We start from the raw sequence: 25493 nt of genomic DNA on the forward strand, positions 1-25493 counted from the left end.
GATGAGTATATTTAATATTTAATACATTATATAAAAATATAATTAATATTTGAGAAGCAACACATACTGTAGGAAGTAGTTCCTGAGCTGAGCCTTGAACGAAGCTAAGGATTCTAAGACACAGAAGTAAGCAAAGAGTGCATCCAAGGCACGGCCTTCTTCAATAACAAAGGACAAACAAGATCAACAGGCATGAGTGATGGAATGTTGAGGACAGCAGGTATACCCATGGTGTGGAATGGGAGAATATTAAATAGTGTGAAATAAACGTGGAAAGAGAGGACAGTCAGTAAGCCAGCAAATTGATTAGAACCAGATAGCAAAAGGTGTTAAATACAATGCTAAGGAATTTGAAGTTGTCACAAGTATTAAATAAACACTTCTTCGTGATTGGATTTTCCTACTAAACTTATAAAGGATAAATCTTTCACATTTGTATTCTTATACTCATTTTTATTCTTTGACATATATTACCCCTGTTTATTCTTCCTTCTCAACTCAAGTAAAGCCACTTCAAATTAAATCCTGAATTTTATCTTCAAAGATCCTGATATCTTCTGTGAAAACAGATTGAAAAAATAATTAATGAAAGCAGATGTTGAAATTGGCACCATTGTCAGTCATGCAGAAGTTGATAATTGATTTTGTTTATTCTTATAAACCTGAGAACTACACAGATAGCCTTATAGCAGCTTCTAGTAGTAACCAAATATTGATAGTCATGATTTTCTTAGTCTGTTTTGAAAATAAATGATTTTCTTAAAACCCATTTTAATGGACTCAAATATATCAATCAATGAACATTTATCAATGATGTGTGCTAGGCCCTGGGTGAAGTGCTGAGTATGCAATACAATCAGAAAGAACATCCTGGCCCTCAAGGAACTTATATTCTAATGGGGTTAGACCACACATAAGAGGAAACTAAAGAGGGATAGGAGAATATGGGAAGGCACCCTGATAGAGGCCGTGTTGGAGGAAGTCCAGAGTGTACCCTAGAGAAGAATAAAGACATGGTTGGCATGAGTCATCTCCTTAAATGGAGGTTCTGGAAGGAGCCTTCCATTCAGAGGGAGAGGCCAAAAGGATGGCATGTACTTCCATTATGGGAATTATAATATTATTATGAGCTTTCCAGGATGAGATTTCTAGGGACAGGCATTGAGTATCTGTTGTATTTGTTTCTTAGGTGCACATCAGCAGTCATTGTACTGAGTTTTTCTTTAATTAATTCAGGGTCCAACTGGTGAGACTGGTCCAATAGGTGAACGAGGTCATCCTGGACCTCCAGGGCCTCCTGGTGAGCAGGGACTTCCTGGTGCAGCTGGAAAAGAGGGTGCAAAGGTAATACATGGATTTTTAAGTGAGTGATTAGGCTTTAGACTTCAGCCTGTTGTTTTTCTATAATCATTTACACATTATCCAGCGCTTCCGTAAATAACGAAATACTAGAGTTACGAAAATGTACAACTATAAGGAAAATATTTTATGTGAGGCTACTTCAGTAGATGGTTATGTTTAAAAGGATAGTTTAAAGATGTTTAAAAGATATTTGGTTCTATTGATGTATACTATTGCATTTATACTAAATTAACTTAAAAATCATGTTTTTAACAGCCTGAAATAATAAAATCTCTATTGTTTATATTAATTTTATGCTCAGTGTAATTGCTTATATTTGCATCTATTTCTATTTGCCATTTTATTTAATATATGTAGTTTCCATTGAATGTGTTCATCATTGTCCAGCGTCAAGATTTAATGTTCGGTTCCAGTGAGCATAATCATGACTTAATAATGGCAACATTTTATCTCTCTATTCTCAAATGCTTATTACATCTTCATAGGGTGACCCTGGTCCTCAAGGCATCTCAGGGAAAGATGGACCACCAGGACTTCGTGGTTTCCCAGGAGAAAGAGGCCTTCCTGGAGCTCAGGTATAATAACATATAGATAAAGAATAAAAATTAAACTTTATACTGAGACATTTTCTTAGTTCTTAACTGAATGAAGACTCATTGTCCACAAATATGTTTGCCAAATAATGAAATGCTATGTTTCATCTTTTTATTATTAATTTATTTTTATCTAAAAATTAATTGTATTTGCTTTTCAAAATGCTTTGGGATGACAATTTTCTTTCCTTATAAATCATCATCTCCTTCCTTTTTTATATCCTAGTCATCTATATTCAATTTTCCTTTCCTTTAGGGTGCACCTGGACTAAAAGGTGGGGAAGGTCCCCAGGGTCCACCAGGTCCACTTGTAAGTAATATTAATAAGTCACTCTGCTAGACATTTTAATAAATGATTATTTATATTTAATTGTTCTCATGCTGATATTTTCTTTGACATAGTGCATGGTAACTTACGTCATTCAAATCAATCAATGAATGATTTCTACTAATTGCATGTGCTAATAAGTATATAAATATGAAAGATTAAGGGTGACTAAAATATTGCTTCCCACTGCTACCACTGGGAAGAAGAAATTTCCTTGCTTCTTAGCAGCTCCCAAGGAGATAAATGGATTTTAAGAGTAATGGAAATCCTCAGTCACCAAAAATTTGGAAATGCAAATGAAATATCTTCAAAAGATTTATATATTTTCATTAATTTCAATATCTTGTCACAAAAAGGTACTCTCCATCATATGTTGGGAACTAAATGCACTCATATTGAGTCCGTATCCTTTATGAGTTTATAATTTGACAAATGACATAAACAATTTCCACATAAGCATGAAAGGTAATCATCTAAACAGATTATGAAGATCGCCTTATTTAACTCAAGTAGCATTATAAAATCACCAGAAGATGGGTAAATCATAGATAATATCCTCATTTATTTCTTTCTTTGAAAAAACATTTTCTTACTCATCTGCTTCCTCTCAGTTCTTAAAGAATACTTAGTAGTAATCTCTTGAATGCTTCAAAGATTTAATGGATTCATAATTCCCAGAATTTCATAGAATATTGGAACATAGAGATCAGGACAATAAGAAATAGACATCATGTGATCCAACCTTCATATTTTAAAATAAGGAAACTCAGGCATTTCCAGGGCAAAAAATCTAACATTCTTGAAAAGTCAAGTAGAGGGCAAAATTGTAGGGATAAACACAATAAGCAAACATTTTTTTTTCTGTTTAAATAGATATGATTTACCTATAGATAATTAGAAACAGTATACAAAGCTGAAGGTGGCTGAACATTTGTGATCTCAGAATTATAGATTTAGGAATGGAAAGAACTTTGAAGTATCAAATCCAAACACCTTTTAAAGATGTGAAAATTAAGGGTCAGAGAGTTTGTGATGTCTTCATCATTGTGCAAGTGGAAAGTAAGTGGCACAACAGAATTTGATCCTAAATATTCTGTCATAAATGAATACTCAAAGAAAGCAAAAAAGGAGGGAGCTGCAAGAAAGAAAAATCCCATAAAGAATCCAAGATTTGAAAAGGACCTTAGGGGCCTTCTAGTCCAATCTCTCAGCTAATTCATAATTCTTCCTACAGTGTCCCTAACAGGTAGTCATCTAGTCTTCAAATCATTGGTTTGGAGCTGGAAGGAAGGTTAGAGGTCATTAATGACAACCTCCTCATTTTTACAGATGAGGAAACTGAGGAAAGAGGTTAAGGGACTTCTCCAGTATCTCATAAATAGTAATTATCTGATTCAGGTTTGGAATCCAGGTTTTCTTGATTTCAATTCCAATACTATATCCACTAAACAAGGCTGCCTCTCTTCCTAAAGAGTTCAGGTGCTGGAGAACTGACTACTTCATATGAATATCTCTTATTTTTACATAATTTTAGTTGTTAGAATATCTTTCATTGTTCAGAGCTGAAATTTGTTTTTGTTTTTCTTGTTGTTGTTCAGTCATTTCAGTCTTGTCTGACTCCTTGTGACCCCATTTGGGGTTTGTGTATGTGTGTATGTGTGTTTTTGTGTGTTTTTTTGGCAAAGATATTGGAGTGGTTTGCCATTTCCTTCTCCAGCTCATTTTAGAGATGAGGAAACTGAGGTAAACAGAGTTCAGTGACTTACCCCCAGTCATACAGGTAGCAAGTGTTTGAGGCCAACTTTGAACTCAGGCCTTCCTGATTTCAGGTCCAGAACTCTATCCACTGTACCACCCAGCTGAAATTTACATTCTTATAATCTCTATTCATTGATCTTAACTCTCTAGAACTGCATGGAACTAATATAATCCCTCTTCTACCTGATACCCTTCTCCCCCAGATTTAAGGTCAACATCTTGCCTTTCTGAGCTAATCATCCTCAATTCTCTAAAATTTTGTTTATATAATATGGTTTTTTGATTCACTTTCAATGTCCCTCATCATCATTGTCTTTTGGCTATTCAAAATTGAGAGTGTTTTTTTAATAGACATAAGTCATATCAGTATGCTGATGTTAATCCTTTCCCAGTCATGATTGTTATATAAGTGTCTAGTAGGTGTTAAGCAGATCATCCCACGGAGAATACACAGAAATGAAGGAGATTTCGCTGTTTTAGAGTTAGGACTCACCCAATTGTAGAGGGGAGAATGAGGAAAACAGAAGTCTGGATTTTTAGGCTTTCATTTAACTCAACCAATGTTCAAGCCTTCAACTATGGAGCTGCCATGATTGTTCATAATGCCTTTTGGTTTTACTTGAATTTTAAGCTTAAATATTTCAAATTTTAGGAGCTGTCATAATCATTTAGAGAGTTTAGAAATTAAACACTTTAATTATATAACATTTGGAAAGGAAGAGGCCGAAAAATTTTTCAGAGGAACTTCATATACTTACTTTTTACTGGTATCTTTAATACGATCTTTTTTAAGCTTATGTTTCTATTCTTTTGCTTTATGATATTACATTAGAATGGAATGCTGATGAGATAGCTCCCTCTTTGCCTTTCTCAGACACTTTACACTACCTCATTAGACCATAAAATAACCAAATAATATCCTTTTAGAAGACATAATTTAGGCTCTCTTTTTGCCTAATGAAAGCATGGAGATATGCAGTTGTCCCTTACTAATAAAGGTCTATGGCTATTTTTTTAAGTCTGGTATTATAATAAGAAAATACATACTTAAATAGTATGTCAGATGACAAGATCAGTAATAGGTGTGTTTTAAAGAATTGTTTGGAGGGAAGAGGGTGTTGCTCATAAATGTTTACTTGAAAATGATTAGCCAAACTGTGGTGTGTGTGTGTGTACATGTATACGTACACACATATATAAATATAGGTATGAATGAATATATTTTGCTGAAACATCAAATCATTATGACTTTATGCTTAGGGAATGTATAGTGAATCCCATTTAAATGCACCCAAGGCAAAATTCAGCATTAATGGAAGTAGTCCTTGAAAGAAGAGTGGAGGATATGATGGGGAAAACATTTCTCATTGGGAGCATGTGCATTCAGACTAAGCAAACATGTGTGGTCAAAAAGAGCATATTTTGTTTAGGGAAAAGGAGGAAACACAATATGACTGAAGCAATAGGGGTAAGTAGAGGAGTAGTGGAAATTAAAATAGGAAAGGCATGTTGACATCATTGACTAAGTAATTTAAATTAAATTTTATAGATTAATCAGGATGCATCCCAACTAGAATTAGCATGATTTTACATGTCATTAAACATTTACTGTAAAAATATCAATATATAAGCCTGATTTATTGTTTTAAAAAAAGCTTAAAAATTTGAACACCCAATGGTTTTCAGTCAAGTAACTGCTGCTGCTTATTTCCCTAGAGCCATATAATTTACTTTTTGCTCAATTTTCAATTCAAAGATACTTAGATAATTCTACCAGACATGCTTTATTCTTTGTAGCTTGTGAGGACAGCTCAATGGTAAATATACATACATACATACACACACGTGTGTGCATATATATGTATGCAAATAATCTCTGTCTTTAGGTAGAATTAGTTAAGAAAATAAATTCAGATTCAAAGTTGTTTGAGACTTTCCTGGTTAGTAATATAGGGTCATTGATACATTATTATGATGTCATTTATGAAATTACACATGATTTTTAAAAATATCTTTAGCTAGGACAATGAAATTCATAATAGCAAAACCTATTGTCAAAGTTTGCCATAAAGTGAATTTCAGTTATCTGGATAAATTTTTTTAGAAAATTAATCATGTGGGAAATATGTTTTCTGAAAGATTTTTCCACTTCAGCATTATTTCTTTCAAAACTATTTGGATTCCTCAGTTTCTTTCCTGCTTCATTGTGAAATAAGGCTCTTCAACATCTATCCATTAAGAACACAGATAATGCATTTTCCTAATTAACCTGATTATAGTTTGTCCTTTAAAGAAAGCAGTGAACTGTATATAATCATTTTTCTAAGAGTCTAATCCAACAACTGACCACAGCATAATTAAATTTGGTCAAATTACAAACGATTACAAGTAAAATGACAATTTATTTGAGGCAGGTAATAGGTTAAACTTACATTTCTCTTTTTCTTTAGATCCTGTTGCAAATATTTTTCTTTTACCAAATTAGATAGGTATAAAAACATGTTTAATTCATTGTTCATATTATTTTAACTGAGAACTTTTTTAAAGTCATATCAAAGAGTAGTAGAATGTTTATATCTAACATAGAACTGTTTATACTGTCAGAAGCCTATGTTGCTCTCTTTTTTCTCCAAGAAAAAGTTCATATGGCAGCTGCCTGAATTTTGAGACCAAATTCTAGAATAAATATCAGATATTAGGGAACATGTTTTACCAATTCAACCTTCGTTCAGTGATACAGACATGAGAGTATGTTGTATACAAGACCTACAACATTGTGAGTAATTAAGCTAAAGAAGAGAAAATACATGCAAAATATTCAAGGTCCTTCAATTTGATAAAATATCAAATTCCATAACCCTTGGAATGATCATTCTTTTTCTTCAATAACTGTGCTTGATGACATTTACTAAGTATCTTGATTATCTGAAGAATGAAAGAAAGTTTATCTTTCAAATTTTAAATAATCTTCAATATATTTATTATGTTATTTCAGAATGCTAGGAAATTAATTTTTAAAGAGCATTTTAAGCTGGAGAGCACTAATTTCTTTTTCTCTATCACCAGGGCTCACCAGGAGAGCGGGGTTCTGCAGGTACAGCTGGTCCAATTGGTTTACCAGGTCGCCCAGGGCCCCAAGGTCCCCCAGGTCCAGCAGGAGAAAAAGGTGCTCCTGTAAGTAATTTAAAGAAGAAAATGTATTAGACTGTTACCCTTCAAGCATTATTACTTTTCATTCAAGAATATTAGTTCTTCACATTTCACTGCCTTTCCTCAGCATATGTGCATAGCATAGCATCCCATCTTTCTCTCTCTATTTATGATGTAGAAAACTTCAAATTTAATTAAAGAAGATCACATTTTCCCACACTTTATGAAACTCTAATACCTTTGGGGGAGGGGATTAAATATGGTAGGTTATTATCACTGTAAAGGAGTCTGATTTTTTCCTTTAAAAAAATCCAAATTGTAGTTTTGATTAAAACTTTATACCCTGCTGCTTCATATTAGAAAAAAAAAATGTGAACTTTTCCTTCTTTTGTAATCCAATTTAATTATCAATCTTTTCCACATTCTGTAATAGTTTCCTTTAGCAGTAGGTGTCATTCTGGAAAATAATGTATACTTCAATCTCCTATGAGTGGAACTCAAATCTTCTGCTCAATTATTTTGTCACATATTGATTTCGTTTTTAATTCCTTTTAAACTTAAAAGTCTAATGAGACATTTTCCCCACTATAGTCATTGTGGGGTTTTTTGTTAGAATTTAGTCCCTTTTTGTTGCCTCTGTTTTTGATTGTCATGATACCTTAGAGAAGCTCCTCCTTGTTCTATACCTCAAAAATATATATCAGATCCCACAGACTCAATTAAATCCACATATGTACATGTTGACCAAGGGACCATGCTGTTTATATTTAAGTGTTTTATAAATAGTTAATTCTTGAATAATGCCAACAAGTATGTCAAAATGAATGATTAACTGCTGCTAATATCAGTTACCTTTTTGATTCTGACCATTAAAAGCCTTTAAACCCCAATAGACCTTTTTTATCAGTCCCAAACTTCCTTGCTTAGACAAGGACAGAAAAGACCTGAAGTCAAGTCTTGGTTTGGGTAATTGTTGGTTTTATGATACTGGGAGAGTCATAAAACCTCTCTATGTTTCAGTTTCCTTATTTCTAAAATTGAAATAATTATTCTTTTACTACCTATTTTTTTTCATTTCCAAGAAGCCAATAAGAATTGTGGGATGGGGCCAGCTAGGTGGTGCAGTGAATAGAGCACTGGCCCTGGAGTCAGGAGCATCTCAGTTCAAATCCAGACTCAGACACTTGGCACTTATAAGCTGTGTGACCTTGGCAAGTCACTTAACCCCAATTGCCCTGCCTTCCCCCCTCCAGAAAAAAATGTTTAAACAAAACAACAAAAAAAGAATGATGGGATGGGATCATTACACATATAAATTCAGTTGTTTCTGTGACACTGAGAAAAATCATTATGGGGAGAAAGAAGAAAATGGCACTATATCTATGCCCATATAGAATAGTCTAATAGCCAACATTTTTATAGCATTCATTATGTGCCAGGCATTGTGATAAGTATTTTACAATTATTATCTCATTTGATCCTCAAAACAACTCTGAGAGGTGATTGCTGTTATTATCCTTCTTTTACAGATGAGGAAACTGAGGCAAACAGTTTCAGTGACTTGCCCAGGGTCACACAATAGTAACTGCCTAAGACAGGATTTGAACTCAAGTCCTCCTGGCTCCAAGCTCTTCATTCTATGGACTGTGCTACCTAGCTTATTAAGCACCTACTGTTGTCCTGGGCACTAGGAATAAGAAAATAAAAATGAAACACCATACCTGCCCTTGCATAGCATGAGCTCTGGAGTTAGGTCATCTAGGTTTAAATCTAAAATATAAAAGTATTCAAAATCACAGGTGATCAAATTTGAAGAAATTTTAATTAGATTAAAAACAGCAAATTAGGCAATCATTTTGAATTAAGCCATGTGGGAAGAAGCAAAAATCTCAAAATAAGATAATATATGAAATATTTATTAAAATAAAAAAAATTATAAGCAGAGCAAGGCACACAGACAAAATCCGTTTGTAAACACTCTCGAAATCAAATACTGAGATTCTGTGTACATCTTTTTTTCTATAGTATCTGACATTTAAACAACAGTAACTCCAATGCTACCTGGAAAAGATCCACAATTTCTAAACATATGCTTGTTTCAGTAATCCTAAGAAAACATATAAACTTTTGAGCTGTGATTGGTTACTGCTTGCTATTTGAAATGCTGTTTGATTAATAAATCAAATCTCTTCCTTATTTAATATGCTAAAACACTGAAAGACTCATGAGTTCTGGGGCTGGATTGAAATCTGATGCCAGGTAGCTAATTAACAAAATTCTTGCAACTGACTTAATGGCTTTCTCTTTTTTTAAACATAGGGAGAAAAAGGTCCCCAAGGTCCAGCTGGAAGAGATGGTGTACAAGGTCCTGTGGGTCTTCCAGGTCCAGCTGGCCCTGCAGGCTCCCCTGGAGAAGATGGGGATAAGGTTTGTGCTTTTGATTTTATATTGGTGCACCCAGGTAATATTTGGATTTCCTGTCATAGATTTTTGTGTATAACTTTCATCAAATTAGATGGCAGATCAAAGAATACCCCTTTTTAAAAAAATTCAAGCACCTTCCTTTCGTTTGAAAGGTGTGTGTCACAGGAGGTTAAGGTCTAATCCAAGTGCTAGTACACCACCCAGCATTAGGAAGAGGGATAAAGGAACAATGAGGGAGGTGGCAAAAAAGAAAATCCACATATTTGATGTGAAAGTTAATTATTATTTTCTAAAATGTTGTCTATGATAATGGGAAAATAAAATACAATTGTCTTATACTCCTAAAGCAAATAGAATAGTGGATTCATACTTATTGAAAAATTGGCTGATGTTAATTTGCTTTGAATATACAATTTCCCTAAAAGCCTTAGTAAGACTCCCAAAGCCTTGGTTTCAAATACATTGATGTAATCCTCTGTAACTTATCAAGGAAAAAATGTGTTTGGACCTGATGTATGTTTTCTTTCATTGCTATGCTTAATTACAAAGTATTTTCTGGCGTGTCTATTTGGCAATGTGGGTCATGTAAGTATTTAAAAATGCTAAAAAAGCATAATTGTTGAGCTGTATACAATTAAATTACTCTGTAAATGGAGACATTTTCAATATTAGTGCCTACTAAGAGGATATGAGACAATAGACAGTTATCTTTGTTTGAAAGCCAGTTGTAGTATACTCCTAAGCTGAGTCAAGGCTTGATTTGCCATGGGCTGGTCAATATCAGGATTAATTCCATAAAGTAAGCTGTAAAATATATAAAAAATAAGGTCCCTTTGGATTTTCCAAGTGGACTTTCAGAAAGAAAAAAAGCAGTCATATGAAATTGGATATTTAAAAATTCTGACTATAGTTGACTATAGTTGAATGGGAGGTCAGAAATTATAGAGAAGAACCTTAACATCAGTCTTTTATTACAGGGTGAAATTGGTGAACCTGGACAGAAAGGAAGTAAAGGTGACAAAGGAGAAAATGTGAGTTTTTAATCTCATTTCTGTATGTGAGGTTTTTTTCCCTCTCAATGCTTTTATAGTCTTTTAGTTGCAAATTGTGTTTTGGAGCTCTTTACCCAAAGCACAATTTCCTTCCTTAAGAGAAATCAATAATATATAAACTTCTAATCTTATCAATGCCACAGAGTATTAGAAAATAAGTGAATCTTTCCAATTAATAATAAAATAACAACAGTCTTTATATGCCATCTTAAGGTTTGGAAAGTCCTTTATAGATGTGATCTCATTTGGATTGGTATGGTTGAAGAGACTGCTTTGTAACACACATAATTAAAACAGACAAAATTGTCTAAAGTATTTGTGTAAAGACCTAAAAAGTTCAAGAAGTCATCAAACAGTAGTCTAATTGGGTAGTTTAGTATCATGATATCATCCTAACAGGTAGATGTATGGAAGATTAATTAAATTTCTCAAGGTTACATATCTGTCCTCCTGAGCTCTACTGAAATACTAAAGTAGTTATCCTTAAGACTATAAAGTTAAATGTGTAAAAATAAAGTAGGAGAAAAGTGTGAGGCTGGGAGGTGGCTTGAGCTTGGGCATTCTGAATGAACTTCAGTAGACTAAACCAACAAGGTGTCTGTACTAAATTTTGCATCAATATATTAAACTCACCAGGCTATCTAAGGAAGGGCAAATCAGCCTAGGTCAGAAACGTATCAGGTCAAAGGTCCAATAATAATCAGTAATGTCACTGGGTCTATGAGTAGTTCCTGCACTTCCAGCCTGAATAAGATAAGTCTTTTTTTAAGTGAACTATCATATTTTCTTCTAGTATGTATCATTATACATTATACATTCATTATTGTCTTCATTAATTTAGAAGCCATGGTCCTATTTGTACATCTGGAATTGCCTTCATTTTTTCTGTCATTCTACGTAGCCCTTCAAAATAGAAGTTTCGAAAGCTTGGCTCCACCAGAAAAACTTTCATGACTAAGCCTCCTTCAGGGGTGGGCCCCCTATTCTACCTTCTCCCTCCTTACTATGTACTCCAGCTCCACATGAAGATTGCCTTGTTTTGTCTGGCTTTTCATTTTTTTATGTGAATGTTGTTTGCCCAACAAGATAAGAAGAGCTCAGATAGCAGAGACATGTCATTTATTTCATGTTCAGCTTGTACAGAACTCTAATAGGAATGTGCTGAGTAAATACTAGTAACATGAGGTAGGGCAGTTAGGTGGCACAATAGATAAAGCCCCAAGCCTGGAGATAGGAAGACCTGTATTCAAATCCTGCCTCAGACACGTACTTAGCTGAGGGATGCTTGGCAAGTCACTTAACCTTGTTTGCCTCACTTTCCTCATCTATAAGATGAACTGGAGAAGGAAATGGCAAACCACTTTAGTATCTTCGCCAAGAAAACCCCAAATGGGGTCACAAAGAGTGGCACATAACTGAAACGGCTGAACAACAGCAGCATGAAGGAGTATTTAGGAAAGAAATGTGTCCATTGTGTAATGTTGATCCTCTTCTTTAAACTGAACCTTGAAATGTAAGAAGGGACATTTTAGATTAAAATTGTGGCATGGCATTAACTGTGCAATGTGTGAATAAGATTTGATAAGTAGTCATTGAATATGAGGGTGGCCTCCTAGGGTTTTAAGAATATTGCTCACCATTACAAGGTCCTGAAATAGAAACATAAACAAAACTGAGAAAAGGCAGAAATTTGCCGCACTGCATGTAGACTGCCTTCCTTATCCTAAAAGAATATGTTCCTGATCCGACAGATTGTTATGCAAGCAGCAAGATAAATGCTTGAAAATCTGTACTCATCTCTTAAAAAATACAGGTTAGCTCTTAAACTACTTCTTTTGTTCAGTTTTTCTGCATATTTGATAAAGTTTTTGAGTTCCTCAGAACAGAGCTATATCTGGACACAAAACATCACAACCATGAATATTAATATAGAATCAGGTATATTGCGTACTGTTAACAGTTGTGGGTATACTCAACACATAGAGTTAAACACAGTGAAACTTAAACACAGTGAAAAGATTGGCAATATTTTTTTTCTCTCACAATAATCTTCTCTCTGCATCAACCTTGTTCTAATGTTCATTTAGAAGTCATGTTACAGAATTATTTTAAAGTGTTTTTCCTCTCTTCTCCCTATTCCCAAGCATATGTCATTAATTTAAAAAGATGCCTCATATTTTGAAGATTTTCAAAAGCTAATGTTCAACTTGATTTATGTTTGCATAGAAATCCATTTTTAAATATCCTAAAATATTACCTTCAATAATCATCAATTTAAAATTGATTTCAGATATGCAAGTCTGAGTCACTTAAGAGCTGAAGGAATAATGGTTGACTTGCATTGACTGTAAAATATTTTCAGGCAATGTTTCTTTCTTTTTTTTTTCCTGCAGGGAAATGTGGAAATAGAAAGACCTCCACCATGCATATCTTCTAAAACTAATGCTGCTTTTATCTCCCTTCAGGGTCCTCCTGGTCCCCCAGGCCTTCAAGGTCCTGTTGGTGCCCCTGGAATTGCTGTAAGTATTCCACTTACTATAGCAAATCTAATTCTCTATAGTTCTTTGATCAGATTATGAGCCAAAAAAATAGGCTGATTGTGTTTTATTTTTTGTCTTTTAAACACTGAACACAATTTATGTCACTAGTCATAATCACCAAGGCTGCTCACAGATTACCCTGCCCACAATAAATGTTTTGTTATTGTTGTTTTCTAGATAAAGCTTCACTTTAAAATATTTAATAGTTGGCTATGTACCATCTGAATACCTGATACATTCAGAAGACTGATTATTGGATAGATTTCTTATTTATTTACTCATTTCCCCCCTTCAAAGTAATGATAAAATGTACTTTAACTCTAACTTTAACTTTAAGCTGTTTTTAACCAGTTGAAATAGGCCATACCCTGGCCAGGGCCGAGGTGGCAGTGAGGGAGACTGGAAATGACCAGTATAAGCAGGAATGAATATCAAGCATGATATAATCTGAGATACTTTAAACCAGCCCAAATGACTTTATTCCTATATAGATAGCAGATATTTGTAGCCATTCAGACATGTCTCCTTTCTGTAATGTTAATGATAAAATAGTACATAAACTCTGCGGTTTGTGACTTTGTTTTTTTTTTCTTGTAATTCCATAGGGAGGTGATGGGGAGCCTGGACCAAGAGGTCAGCAGGGCATGTTTGGCCAGAAAGGTGATGAAGGTGCCAGAGGATTCCCTGGTCCTCCTGGTCCCATTGGCCTTCAGGTAAGATACTTACCTAGTGTTTTCTCTGTCAGCATTAGTAGTCTTGTAGTTATCTGTAGTTCCTAGAGATTGTAGCACCAAATTTGGAGTCATTTTCTGCCACCCCCCCACCTTCTTCATTCACCCATTACACTTTAAGTAAATCACTTAAAGCATTTGTGCTTTTTCCTTCCTTTGTGTTTAAAAAAAGTAACCTTCCCTTTCTTGGTCTTTTTTATAGAGCAATTGTGAGGAGAAAAATTAAATTATATCCATCAATTAATCAACAAGCATTTATTAAGCATATAGTACAATCAGGGTTGGGGAACCTTTGGCCTTGAGGCCATATGTGGCTTTCTAGGTCCTTGGATATGGCCGTTTTACAGAGTCCAAGTTTTACAGAACAAATCCTTTTATTAAGGTAATTTATTCTGTGAAGTTTGGTTTCAGTCAAAGGGCCTCACTTGAGGACCTAGAGGGTCACATGTGGCCTCGAAGCCACAGGTTCTACACTCCTGTATCTAGATACAGCGTTAAGCTCTAGGGAGTAAAAGAAAACCTGCTATCAACTTATGAAAAACTCTGGAATAAATTGCAATATGTAAAAGGAAGGAGTTATAAATTCCATTTTAAGTCAATGACTGAGACAGGAGATTTATGTGAAATTTATACATACATGAATGCATTTGTATGAAGCATTCACATGTAAGCAAACACACATATACACAAATGTATATATTGAGAGGGAGATACAGATAGTATATTTAAGCATCAGAGTCCAAAAAAGAGGTGTTTTATACAAATATTATAATTTTGTTAGTTTATCTATGTTTATAATTTACCTTGTAAGCTGAATAGGTAATGATAATGATTTTAGCACAGAGCATGAACAGTTTCTACTTGCTTATATGGAGATATAAATTATCTATGTAACAGACAAGAAAGGTTTTCTTCCAAAATCTGAGCCATGCAAACAATAGCACTGTTAAAGACTAAAGATTTTCACATAATGTCCTTGAAAATTGAAGGTAAAGAATGGCGGTTCCTGATTAAATGCAGCACTAGCTTGGGGCACTTCAGAGAGAGAATAATTATTCATATATGCACTTTGTCATTCCTTGAAATATTAGCAGAATTAGTTCTGACTTTTCCTGCATGTTGCCTCAAAATAGTAATTAAGTGATGCGGCAAAACAAGTAGGAATAGAAGGAACAGATGTCACTTTATTTTATACCTATATTTTTGCTCATGAAGAAAAATACTATAACTTATTCCCATTACTTACATAGAGGCAGGGAAAGAAAATACTATGTATTAGTATAATTAAGGACTATGATACTGTCAAATAATAAATATTTTCTTCTAGACTGTTGGTACATAGGGTTCTGTACTCAGCCAGCTATCAATAACTTTGTTTTGTGAATCAATGAAAGTAGAATCTTTAAAATTTTTACTAAATTGCCTTGACAAAGAAATTCTAGCATTTCTCAAAATGTTTAGATCAATCAAAACATGAATGGTACACTTGATTCTGAACTTTACCATCTTTTTTACCTTTTTTGTAATATTTGCACTTCAAGATCATAGAACATTTCAGAAAACTAAATTATTATAGGATCACATACAGCAAATAAAATAGGTATGGCTATATATAACACACACCAAGAATAGTAAGTAAGGTGTGATTTTTTTTGTGGCTCTTGAAGAGGACCAATGGCATCACAAGGCTGATTACTTGCACATGAATTGGATTTAAGTGAAGCAGAACAGCACAAAGTCCTCATGTATTTTGTGACTAAAAAACGAACCAGTGATAATGCCCACAGCAAAGAAGAAAAATGAGTAAATTTGTAAATTCTGCTGTGAATAGTAATAATTTCTTGGTTCAATTAGGAATTTGTTCCTTGAAAGTAAGTATTAAGTTTTAAAATATAGACTTTTAGAGCTGGGAAAATACAAGGTTTCAAATTCAGATTTGTAAAAACAAATATAGGACAGATCAGAATAAGTGCCATGAAGGCAGAACAATTTATTTTAAGGCATGCGTATGCTAATGAGTTTCCTGTGGACATTTGCTGTGATACAAATATAAATCTATTGTCAGCATTGAATTTTTGTTTGCTCCTTTTTTACAATTCAGGATTCCAATTTCAATTACAAATCCAGCTCCAATTCAAGATCCAATTCCAAATTATTATCTTTTTAAATCAAAATGTGATTTGGACAATGTCTTACACATTGCAGACCCTTAATCAATGTTAGTTGGATTGTAATATTAAAGGCTAAATATTGTTCATTCGCTCATTTAAATTCTGAAATCTATTGATTTGTTTAAAGGACATATATTTGGAAACAGAGGCATAGTCATTTTTGAATTATGCCTCCCTTTGAATGAACTGGTCTACACAAAGCACATAGTATGGGCTAATTGTTAAGAAATTCTGTCAAGAAGTAATGCAGTGATCATGGTTAGCAACAAATAGTCAAAAAGAAACATTGATATTTCACCGTAATTAAATACTTCCAGCTACATTGAAATGATGTTGGTGGTTATTATCCTAAGCATGCCCCCAAGAATTTTTATATTTCACAAAGGGAAAATATAACCACAATCTTATCACATTTGTAGTGGCATTGCAGAAACTAAATTTCCATTTTTCCTTATACCACAATTGCTTTGAATAACAAGACCTATTCATCTAATTTCACATTATCTTAAGATGTCATATAAAATATGATCATAACATGAAATAATGATTGGGTTCAGTTAAGTATTCCTAGTTGACCTCACAGACAAATCATTTCTCTGAGGCCATATGTAAGCCAAAACAAAGGTTTGAGCAAATCTAAGAATGCATTTAGGCTGGAAGTTGTTTTTAATCATATAAATCAACTGTTATAAATAGCAATTACTTGCCAGTGGAATAATAGTATAACATTAAGATGAATATCGTATTTGTATGTTATTAAATTATCCATTTTAGTTATCTGTACTATCCATATTCATTCAACTCTCTGCTCCCTGTTGATTATGAGGATTTACTTCATATTTTACCTCTCTAGTGAGAGGTTTTAATTCTCAGTTTAATTAAATCCAATCCAATCCAATTCAGTTCATTCAGCATGTTTTCATTGCATGGATAGTTGGAACTAAATAATTTCTGCTTCATTTAAGACTTTGCTATAGCCAGACGATGTATGACACAAAAATTTATTAAGATAAAGACTTACCATACTTGGGGGCCACAAGACCTTTATAGATATAGAGTGTTTTGCAGGAAATCAGATTAATAAATATCAAACTAATATTTATCAAGCCACTATCTCAGGTATGTGTCTAATTGTTAAAATACCAAATATTAAAAGAAGTCAACTATTTAAAGTAGGAAATTTCATTAATAACTTCAGTCTTGAAATTTTCTATTTTGTTTGAAATTCAAAGGAGAAGTGAGAGATCATTAAAGTCTACTGTTTTTTATGCCCATGAATTGAGAAGTCAGTATACAGCACTAATACATAATTTGGTGACTAAAAAATTAACAATTTGGTTCAATTGGCCTTAACAGTTTTAAAAGAGTTATTACCACATGCCAGGTCAATAAACTCTTAATGATTCTCTAATGGGTATAATACTGAAGATGCAGTCTATGATTTCTTATTTTTTTTACTGTTTATCATAATGCGGGAGCTTCATTTTGAGATATTCAGTACCTTGAGGAAGCAAAGTGGCACAGTGAATAGAGGACTAGACTTGGAGTTAGGAGGACTTAAGTTCAAATCCAGCCTCAGATATTTACTAGTTATGTGACCCTGGGCACATGGGACACACATTTAACTCATCTGTGCCTCAGTTTCCTCATCTGTAAAATATGGATAAATAATAGCCCCTACCTCCAAGAATTGCTATGAGGATAAAATGAGATAATATTTATAAAGCATTTTGTAAATCTTATTGCTTTTAAAAAATTGGTTTGGAAAAAAGAACTTTAACTTATGCTCAAGAGTAATAGGTTCCCTATTAATACAGTGAGGTGGTGATTGTTAAAGTCTGTTGTTAGGATAGAAGCAGAGGAAGCAGAGAAGGAGCTCTGTTTTGTACAGCTCAGGAGGAAAGGCTCAAAATTCTGTTTGTGATTGAGGGCTTTGAAGGTCATAAAGATAGGAAACCATCCCCTTGCAGCTTCGAGTAATCTTTTCTAAGTTTTGATTCCCAGTTTTTAGGCAGAGATCTCCCTCCTCACCCCTACTTCTCTCTCTTCCTCCCTCCAGTACATAATGGTAGTCGTTAGGTTAATAACCAAATTATAAAATTAAAGGAAATTTTAGGTCCATAATTGAAGAAATGAATGATTATTAGACTATAGAAGCTTTCTGAAAATAAATTAATATTTGTTCTTAGAATATGTGTTTGTTTTGATTTTCTAAACTAGGATTTAATTAAAAAGACTTCTGTTTGGGAGACTTTAGGTTAATTAGACTAGCAAATAATATGAATTAAATTAGGAATTAATATTAATAACCATGTTATAGTCTACTACTTATTTAAGGAAAAACATTATAACAAAAATTACATGTATATATGTATGAAAGGCAATGTGTTGTAGTAAAGTGGGTATCAAAGTCAGAAGATCTGGATTTTAAGTCCCACATCTGAATCTCTGGCAGGGCAGCTAGGTGGCACACTGGATAGAGTGCCTGTCCTAGAGTCAAGAAAACTCAGCTTCCAGAGTTCAAATCTGGCTTCTGATACTAATTAGCTGTGTGACCCTGGGTAAGTCACATAACTGTTTGCCTCAGTTTCCTCTTCTGTAAAATGAGCTGCAAAAAGGAATGACAAACCACTCTAGTATTTTTGCTAATAAAACCACAAATAGGGTCATGAAGAATCAGACATGACTTAAAAATGACTGAAAAACAACTGAACCTCTGACACGTACAGAAGTATGATACTGGGCAAGTCACTTAATCCTAGTGTCTAATCTACCTTGGGAGAGGGATTGTTCTCTGAAATCAAAGTTTGATCTAAAGTATGTATATACCCATCAACATGTGAATTTGTATATCAACCAAAATTTTGTTATTCTTCAGTCATTTCAGTGGTTTGGAAAAAAAGAACTTTAATTTGTGTTCAAGACTAATAGTTCCCCTATTAATAAAGTGAGGTGGTGATTGTTAAAGTCTGTTGTTAGGATAGAAGCAGAAGAAGCAGGGAGTGAGAACTGTTTTGTAAGCTCAGGAATAAAGGCTCAAAATTCTATTTGTGATCGAGAGCTACTGGGGGATTAAGTAAAGATTTCATGTCAAAGGTACTTCTTGAGTTGAGTTGTGAAGGAAATAAAGGATTCTAATAAACTAATCAACAAGCAACTTGCTCTGTGTCAGGTACTATGTGAAGTGCTGGTAACATAAATAAAAAGCAAAACTATTCCCTGCGCTCCAGGAGACTGCATGCTAATGGGTTTGAAAACATGTATAAATCAGTACATACAAGATAAATAGAGAGTAGATGGAAGATAACCTTAGAGGCCATCACCTCTAAGTAACTAATAACGTTTCCATTACTAAATTTCATGTGTCTGCCCCAATATATTTTTTTCTTTGAATAATTTCAGTCAACTAGGATTATTAAGGCACTATGTTAAGTCAAAGAAAGGCAAAAATAGTCCCTCCTCTCAAGAAGCTCCCAGTCTAATTAGACAATGTGGTGGAGATGACAAGCACGAGGGTACTACCTGTCTCAAAGCATGGAGATTGAAGATGAATTGTCATGTATGAGGAATAGAAAGAAAGCCAAGCTGGCTAAACCAGAGTAGGGGAAGAGTAGTCATGTATAACAAAGCAAGAAATGTCAACTGGAGCTAGGTTGGGAGGGGCTTTAAAAGTCAAATAAAGAAATATATCTTTGGTACATAAATCGGTAAGGAGTCATTGAAGTTTATTGAACAGGGAATTGTCATGGCCCGACATGTACTTTAGGAAATTCCCTTATACATATGGACATGCATATATACATAAATGCATACCCACAATCAAATGTCTACATTCATATATAAGTGCATACATGCGTACATACACACATATGAATACAGCATATAGCATCATCATGCTACATTCTGATTAACCATACACTACTGGCCTACTCCAATGCCTCATTGTGACCTAGAGGTGACTCCAGGTTCTTGAGAGCTATACAAGAGTGTTAGCTCTTGACAGCTATTGCCAAACTGGAAAGACAAAATTTTGAGTATTGGCCCAGTGTTCTGCTACGTATTGTTTCTGAGGACTAGCCTGACTAAATTGGGAGAGACTCATTGCCAAGTTGGCTGCATGATGATGAATTTTTGTGGCCACGACAATTATTGAGAACCTTCTACTAACTCATAGAAGGACCACAGTCTGGGTGAGTGGAAGGAAAAACAGAATAGGTGAAATCACATACCCTTGAAATACTAACGGACGTTCCATTGATGTTGGTTGTATACCATCCATGCTCTCTTCATCTGGTGCAACATAGACATAGCAAAAAGAACCCTGACCTTGGAGTCAGAGGACCTATCACTGCCACTCATTATCTGAGTGACCTTGGCCAAGTCACTTAAACTCTCTGTCCTTATTCGCAAAAGTAAGAATTTAGACTAGATGGCTCCTATAGTTCCCTGCTGCCTATAGATATTGGAGCTTACAAAATTTGAAAATTTGATTATTTCTGTCATGTGTGTGTGTATATATATATATATATATATATATATATATATACACATCCATATATATGTATATGTATATATAAACATTACACTATTTTAAAAAGCATAGCATTTCTAGTTCATGATCTGCTCCTGATCACCTGTGTAGCTTTGGGCAAGGCATTTCCCCTTCCCATATGTCAGTTTTCTCATCTGTAAAATGAGGGAGTTGAACTAGAAGATCTCTAATGTTCAATCCAGATCTAGCATTCATTATTCTGAATTAAAATGTTCCTTACTATATGTATCATGGTCTAGTAGTTATACGAAATATATGAATAAGCACATACATAATATAATCAATGGATACCTTTTAGTAAACATGTTATCTCATTTAGGATTTTAGGTTTAATGACAAGCTATTAGCTTTTAGAATATTGGCAAAAATGAAATGGAAAACAATTTCATTTTTCATTATTCATATTTTCCTTTTTAATTCAGATTAGGTAATAATAAATAGGCAATCATAAGGACTATGAAACACACAAAAGGTATTGGAAAGCACACTTAAAAAGTATCAAAAGTATCAAAGTAGAAAGAGAAGTAGGGATAGTATATACTTTATCATATTTCTGCTATATAATTTATCTTGTAAATTATTACTGGGTATATTAGACACTTTTGTCAGTTTGGTAATCAGCAATCACAATGAAAAATACTAGCATTAACTTCTATTTGCAATAAATGTTCACTGTCTTCATTTCCACATAGCTAGCAGTAATTTCCACAAAAAAATGGGGTTAATACAGGAAACAAATTAATTTTTAAAATGATATTTCCTCCCAATATCACACATTAAGTCACAAAACTTAAAGATTCTAATAAAATTAAGATGCTCACAATCACATTTGCATTCTCTAATTGAGTCTTCATGATAAAATATATAAAATAGTAATTTTAATAAGTATAAATAATCATCAAATATTTAACATAGATGTTAACTTGGAACACATGATTTGATTCTTTCAGTGAATGTTTGCTAGCCTTATGCATAAAAAGGAAAATAATATGATGAGAATTTTGAGGCTGAATTTATCTTATTTTTTGATGATCAATTAAGTTCCATGACAAATGACTTCAGATGACTGGATTTTAAACCAGATTCTCTCAATGCATAAATTATCCATAAGGAGCAAGTTGAGTCCCATGGAAAGTTGATTAACACCAGAGTACAATTTAGCAAATTTAGTTTATTGCCACAAGATAATTTTACTCATGATATCTCTATTAATCTTCATCATGAGGCCATTTTGTCTCATTCAACTAAAATGTAAGTCAACCTTAATTTTAAAAAAGCAGGAATAACTAAGGCTTAATAAAGGGCATTTCTTTTTAGTCTTATCCTAAAACACACACACACACACACACACACAAACATGTGTGTGTGTGTGTGTGTGTGTATGTAAAGTGAGAAGTAATCATAGAATAGGATTTTGAATTGGAATAAAGAACATAGCTTCATATTAGATACCTTTCAATTCAGGAATAATAGCATATAAGCTTTATAATATTTGACTAATAGAAATGAAGTTTAAATGAGATGATTGCTGTCATTTATGATGATGAAACAATTAATTTTGTGCCTTCCCCCTCTGCCATTCCAGACGTTGGTTGTTGTTACCTCTTAGGCACTCCACATGCAGTTTTATTAGCTGTCACTAGGTAGAGATGATTGTTTACATGGCAGTGGCATTTCATTTTCCCTAGGCATGATCAGTTCATATTTCAGAAATACAAACTAAAAAAATGCTTAAAAATTAATTTTTTCTCATAATGTATCACTTTATTCACATCACTAAAGTTTCTTTTTTTAAAAAGTTATATTCAGATGTGTTAATGTTATTTTTCTAGATTAAATTAGAAATTGTGAAGCAAAATTTAAAAAAAAATTCCATACAGTGATAAAAATGACCTTTTAAATTAGGTTTAGAAGCCTCTTCACAAGTTATTATCCTCTCCAAAAGCTAACATTTTATAGGTTCATATTTAATAGGGTGTTCAATATAATTCACATGATAAAAAAGAATTGGAACCATTTTATAAGTTTTCTCACACAGTGTTAGAATATCATTATGTAAGAGTTTGATTGTAGACATAAACAATTCTTACAGATATGAATAGCAAATAATATTCTAATAGACTTACATAGAAATGGAAAAACAAAATCAAACATCTCAGTAAGGTAAATGAAAATGAAAGATTGAATGATTCTTGAAGAATATAAAGTATGCATTTTCAAGCTTATGAATAAAATGAGAGACATAAAATTAGATTGTAAATCATGATATTTAGTGATTCTTTAACTCATCATTGACTTCACAAAAGTTCAGTTAGCCAAACAAATACTGAATTCAGAAAAACTGATCTCATGCATCTGAATAGCCAGTTAAGAAACCCTTTAATAACAATGAAATTGAAGCAGGTCTGAAAAACTGAAAATCTTATAGAAGTAGAAGACTCTTCCAGCCTTGTGGATCTTCAAGATAGTTCTAGGAAAGTTTAAAACAGGAAAACTATTTTCTTTGTAAGTGACTTTGTATGCTTTGTCTTGTCACAAAATACAAGCAATGAAATCTAACACATTTCCCTTTGGGTATAATAAATAACTCTGTACTTGTAGAATTGGATTTGAGATTTGTCCCTGCAACTTATTAGTTATACGACACGATGTAGTGGTTAGAATTGGAGTCATGAAGACCCAGGTACCCAGCTTTCCTTTAACCTTTACCAATTTTATTACCAAGGACAATACTTTTAACCTGACTTAACCACATGTAACTCTCTGAGACCATAAGTCAGCTTTGTACAGTGGAAAGAGAACTGACTCGATATTCAAAATAATCTTTTGCTTCTATGTCTAAGATCTCTGACAAGACACTTTACCTTCCTAACCTTCACTTTCATCATGTGTAAAATAGTGGATTTAGATTTGATAGCTTCTGGTGTCCCTTCCAGTACCCCTAGCTACAATAATTATTTGGGGTGAAGGAGTTTCCAGGCCACAAAATCACAGATTCTTGACTTATTGACCTTAGCCAAGTCATTTAATGTCTTTGCCCCTAATTTTAGTCATTTGTAAAGGAGGCACAACAATACCTATTCTATTTCTCTCATAGGGTTGTTATGAGGGTTAAATGAGACAGTATATGTGAAAGTCCTATGAAATCAGAAAACTATGGAAGATTTCCCTATAGAACAACTCGAGTTACAAAAATTCAGCAAAAGGATTACTTCCATCTTCTCAAATCTCCTGTACAAATTATCATTTACAGTTTTGTTTGTCAAAACAGATATTGCCTAAGAGAAACGTGTGGTTGGTCATTAAAAAAAAAGTGATTTTCTTTTTCTATTGTGTTTCATTAGGGCCTACCTGGTCCCCCTGGTGAAAAAGGTGAAAATGGTGATGTTGGTCCAATGGTAAGTTGTTCTTTATAGTATATGATGGTTGTGAATTAAAAAAAATACCATATACTATTCTTATAAATAATAAAAATATAATGAAGTTATACAGTTATGAACCTTTTTTATCAGCCTGAGTCTCATAGTTCTTCCAAAAAATTTCCATCATCCCTCTTCTCTCCTTTCTCATCACTTAAAAAATACATATATACACATGTATGTATATTTATATAACTGCTGTTAGTTTTATGTATTCTTATATATTTCTATCATTATATCTTGTGTAATATTGTGAGACACAGCATATTGTGGTATCTAGAGTTCCAGCATCCTCCACTCAAGAAGATCTAAATCTTAGTCTTGTCCTTGACACATCCAGACATTTTGTCCCTTGTCAGGTCACTTCATGGTTGCCGATATGTATTGAAACAGTGAGTTTTCTCAATGAAAGCTCTTTTCCACAGACAAACCTCAGATCTAAACCAAAATAACAACAGTGAGACCAATGGCAGCTAATATTCTCTTAGGTTTTTCAGCTAAGGGTATGTGCAGTAGAGGGGGAAGAAAAGAAAGCAGTAGGCTAATATCCATATCAAGGGAAGAATAGTTAATATATTTGTATTCTGTGCAGCTGTTTAATCTTCTATTCCCCAAACTAAGTGTTTATTTAACTAAGGGATTCTACCTTTATTTCAGTTTTAGCACTTGTAAAAAGCAAGAATTATGAAGTTCGAACAGAATCAAGAAATACCTCACTACTTCCATTTATTATGAGTTCTACTCAACTTAGAAACCCCTACTTAAGTGAATAATTAGTCATGGGAATTAAAGGTTAAACCAAAATTTAGCTAATGTGCTAATTAGTTTTCCCTTCTCATGTTCTTGGGTCAATATTTAGTCCTTTGTGTTTCTCCTATATTTCAAATAGGTCATAACCTCACCAAGAACTGGGGTTATGTCTTTAATATCTTAAAACCAAAACCTCCTACCCAGACCATAGGAAATCCTTAGTCAACATTGTTGATTGTCTCAAGTTGATGGATGACTGATTCGACATGGCTTATTAGCAATAACAGATGGGTATCAAATTTCTTTTTGTGATAAATTTTTCTCCTCTTATGGCATTAATGTATTCTTTATTGCTTATTGTTTTAGGGTCTAGATAATAACTAAAAAACATACTGGCAGTAAAGAACTAACCAAATACGTATTTCTATTTCCTATTCCTCTTTTTAATCAGTCATTATTTTCGATTTGACAAATTTCTCAATATTTGGACTAGATCTCAGTATGTTATTTCTAGTAGCAAAACAAACCAAAATTACTCCAAACCCCTTCAACAGACAAAAGATAGTTTGTAGGCCACAGCCACATATAATCTAAAGAAATCAATTTTTAAAAATATATTTTAATCCTCTCCATTCCAGAGACACAGTGTAATCAGAATAATTT

At 33.5% G+C, this 25493-nt stretch overlaps 1 protein-coding gene across 3 annotated transcripts in view; it reads left to right on the top strand.

The window, feature by feature from the left end:
• The window catches only part of COL11A1 (collagen type XI alpha 1 chain), a 280750-nt gene that overhangs the window by 190475 nt on the left and 64782 nt on the right, over positions 1–25493 (top strand). For all 3 annotated transcript variants that reach the window (XM_036766931.1, XM_036766932.1, XM_036766933.1), the window contains 9 exons: positions 1237–1344; positions 1848–1937; positions 2212–2265; positions 7108–7215; positions 9511–9618; positions 10593–10646; positions 13133–13186; positions 13813–13920; positions 24006–24059. In XM_036766931.1, coding sequence (XP_036622826.1) covers positions 1237–1344; positions 1848–1937; positions 2212–2265; positions 7108–7215; positions 9511–9618; positions 10593–10646; positions 13133–13186; positions 13813–13920; positions 24006–24059 — 738 coding nt within the window. The remainder of the gene's footprint in view (positions 1–1236; positions 1345–1847; positions 1938–2211; positions 2266–7107; positions 7216–9510; positions 9619–10592; positions 10647–13132; positions 13187–13812; positions 13921–24005; positions 24060–25493) is intronic.

Source organism: Trichosurus vulpecula, chromosome 7, assembly GCF_011100635.1.
Source record: "Trichosurus vulpecula isolate mTriVul1 chromosome 7, mTriVul1.pri, whole genome shotgun sequence".
NCBI lineage: Eukaryota > Metazoa > Chordata > Mammalia > Diprotodontia > Phalangeridae > Trichosurus > Trichosurus vulpecula.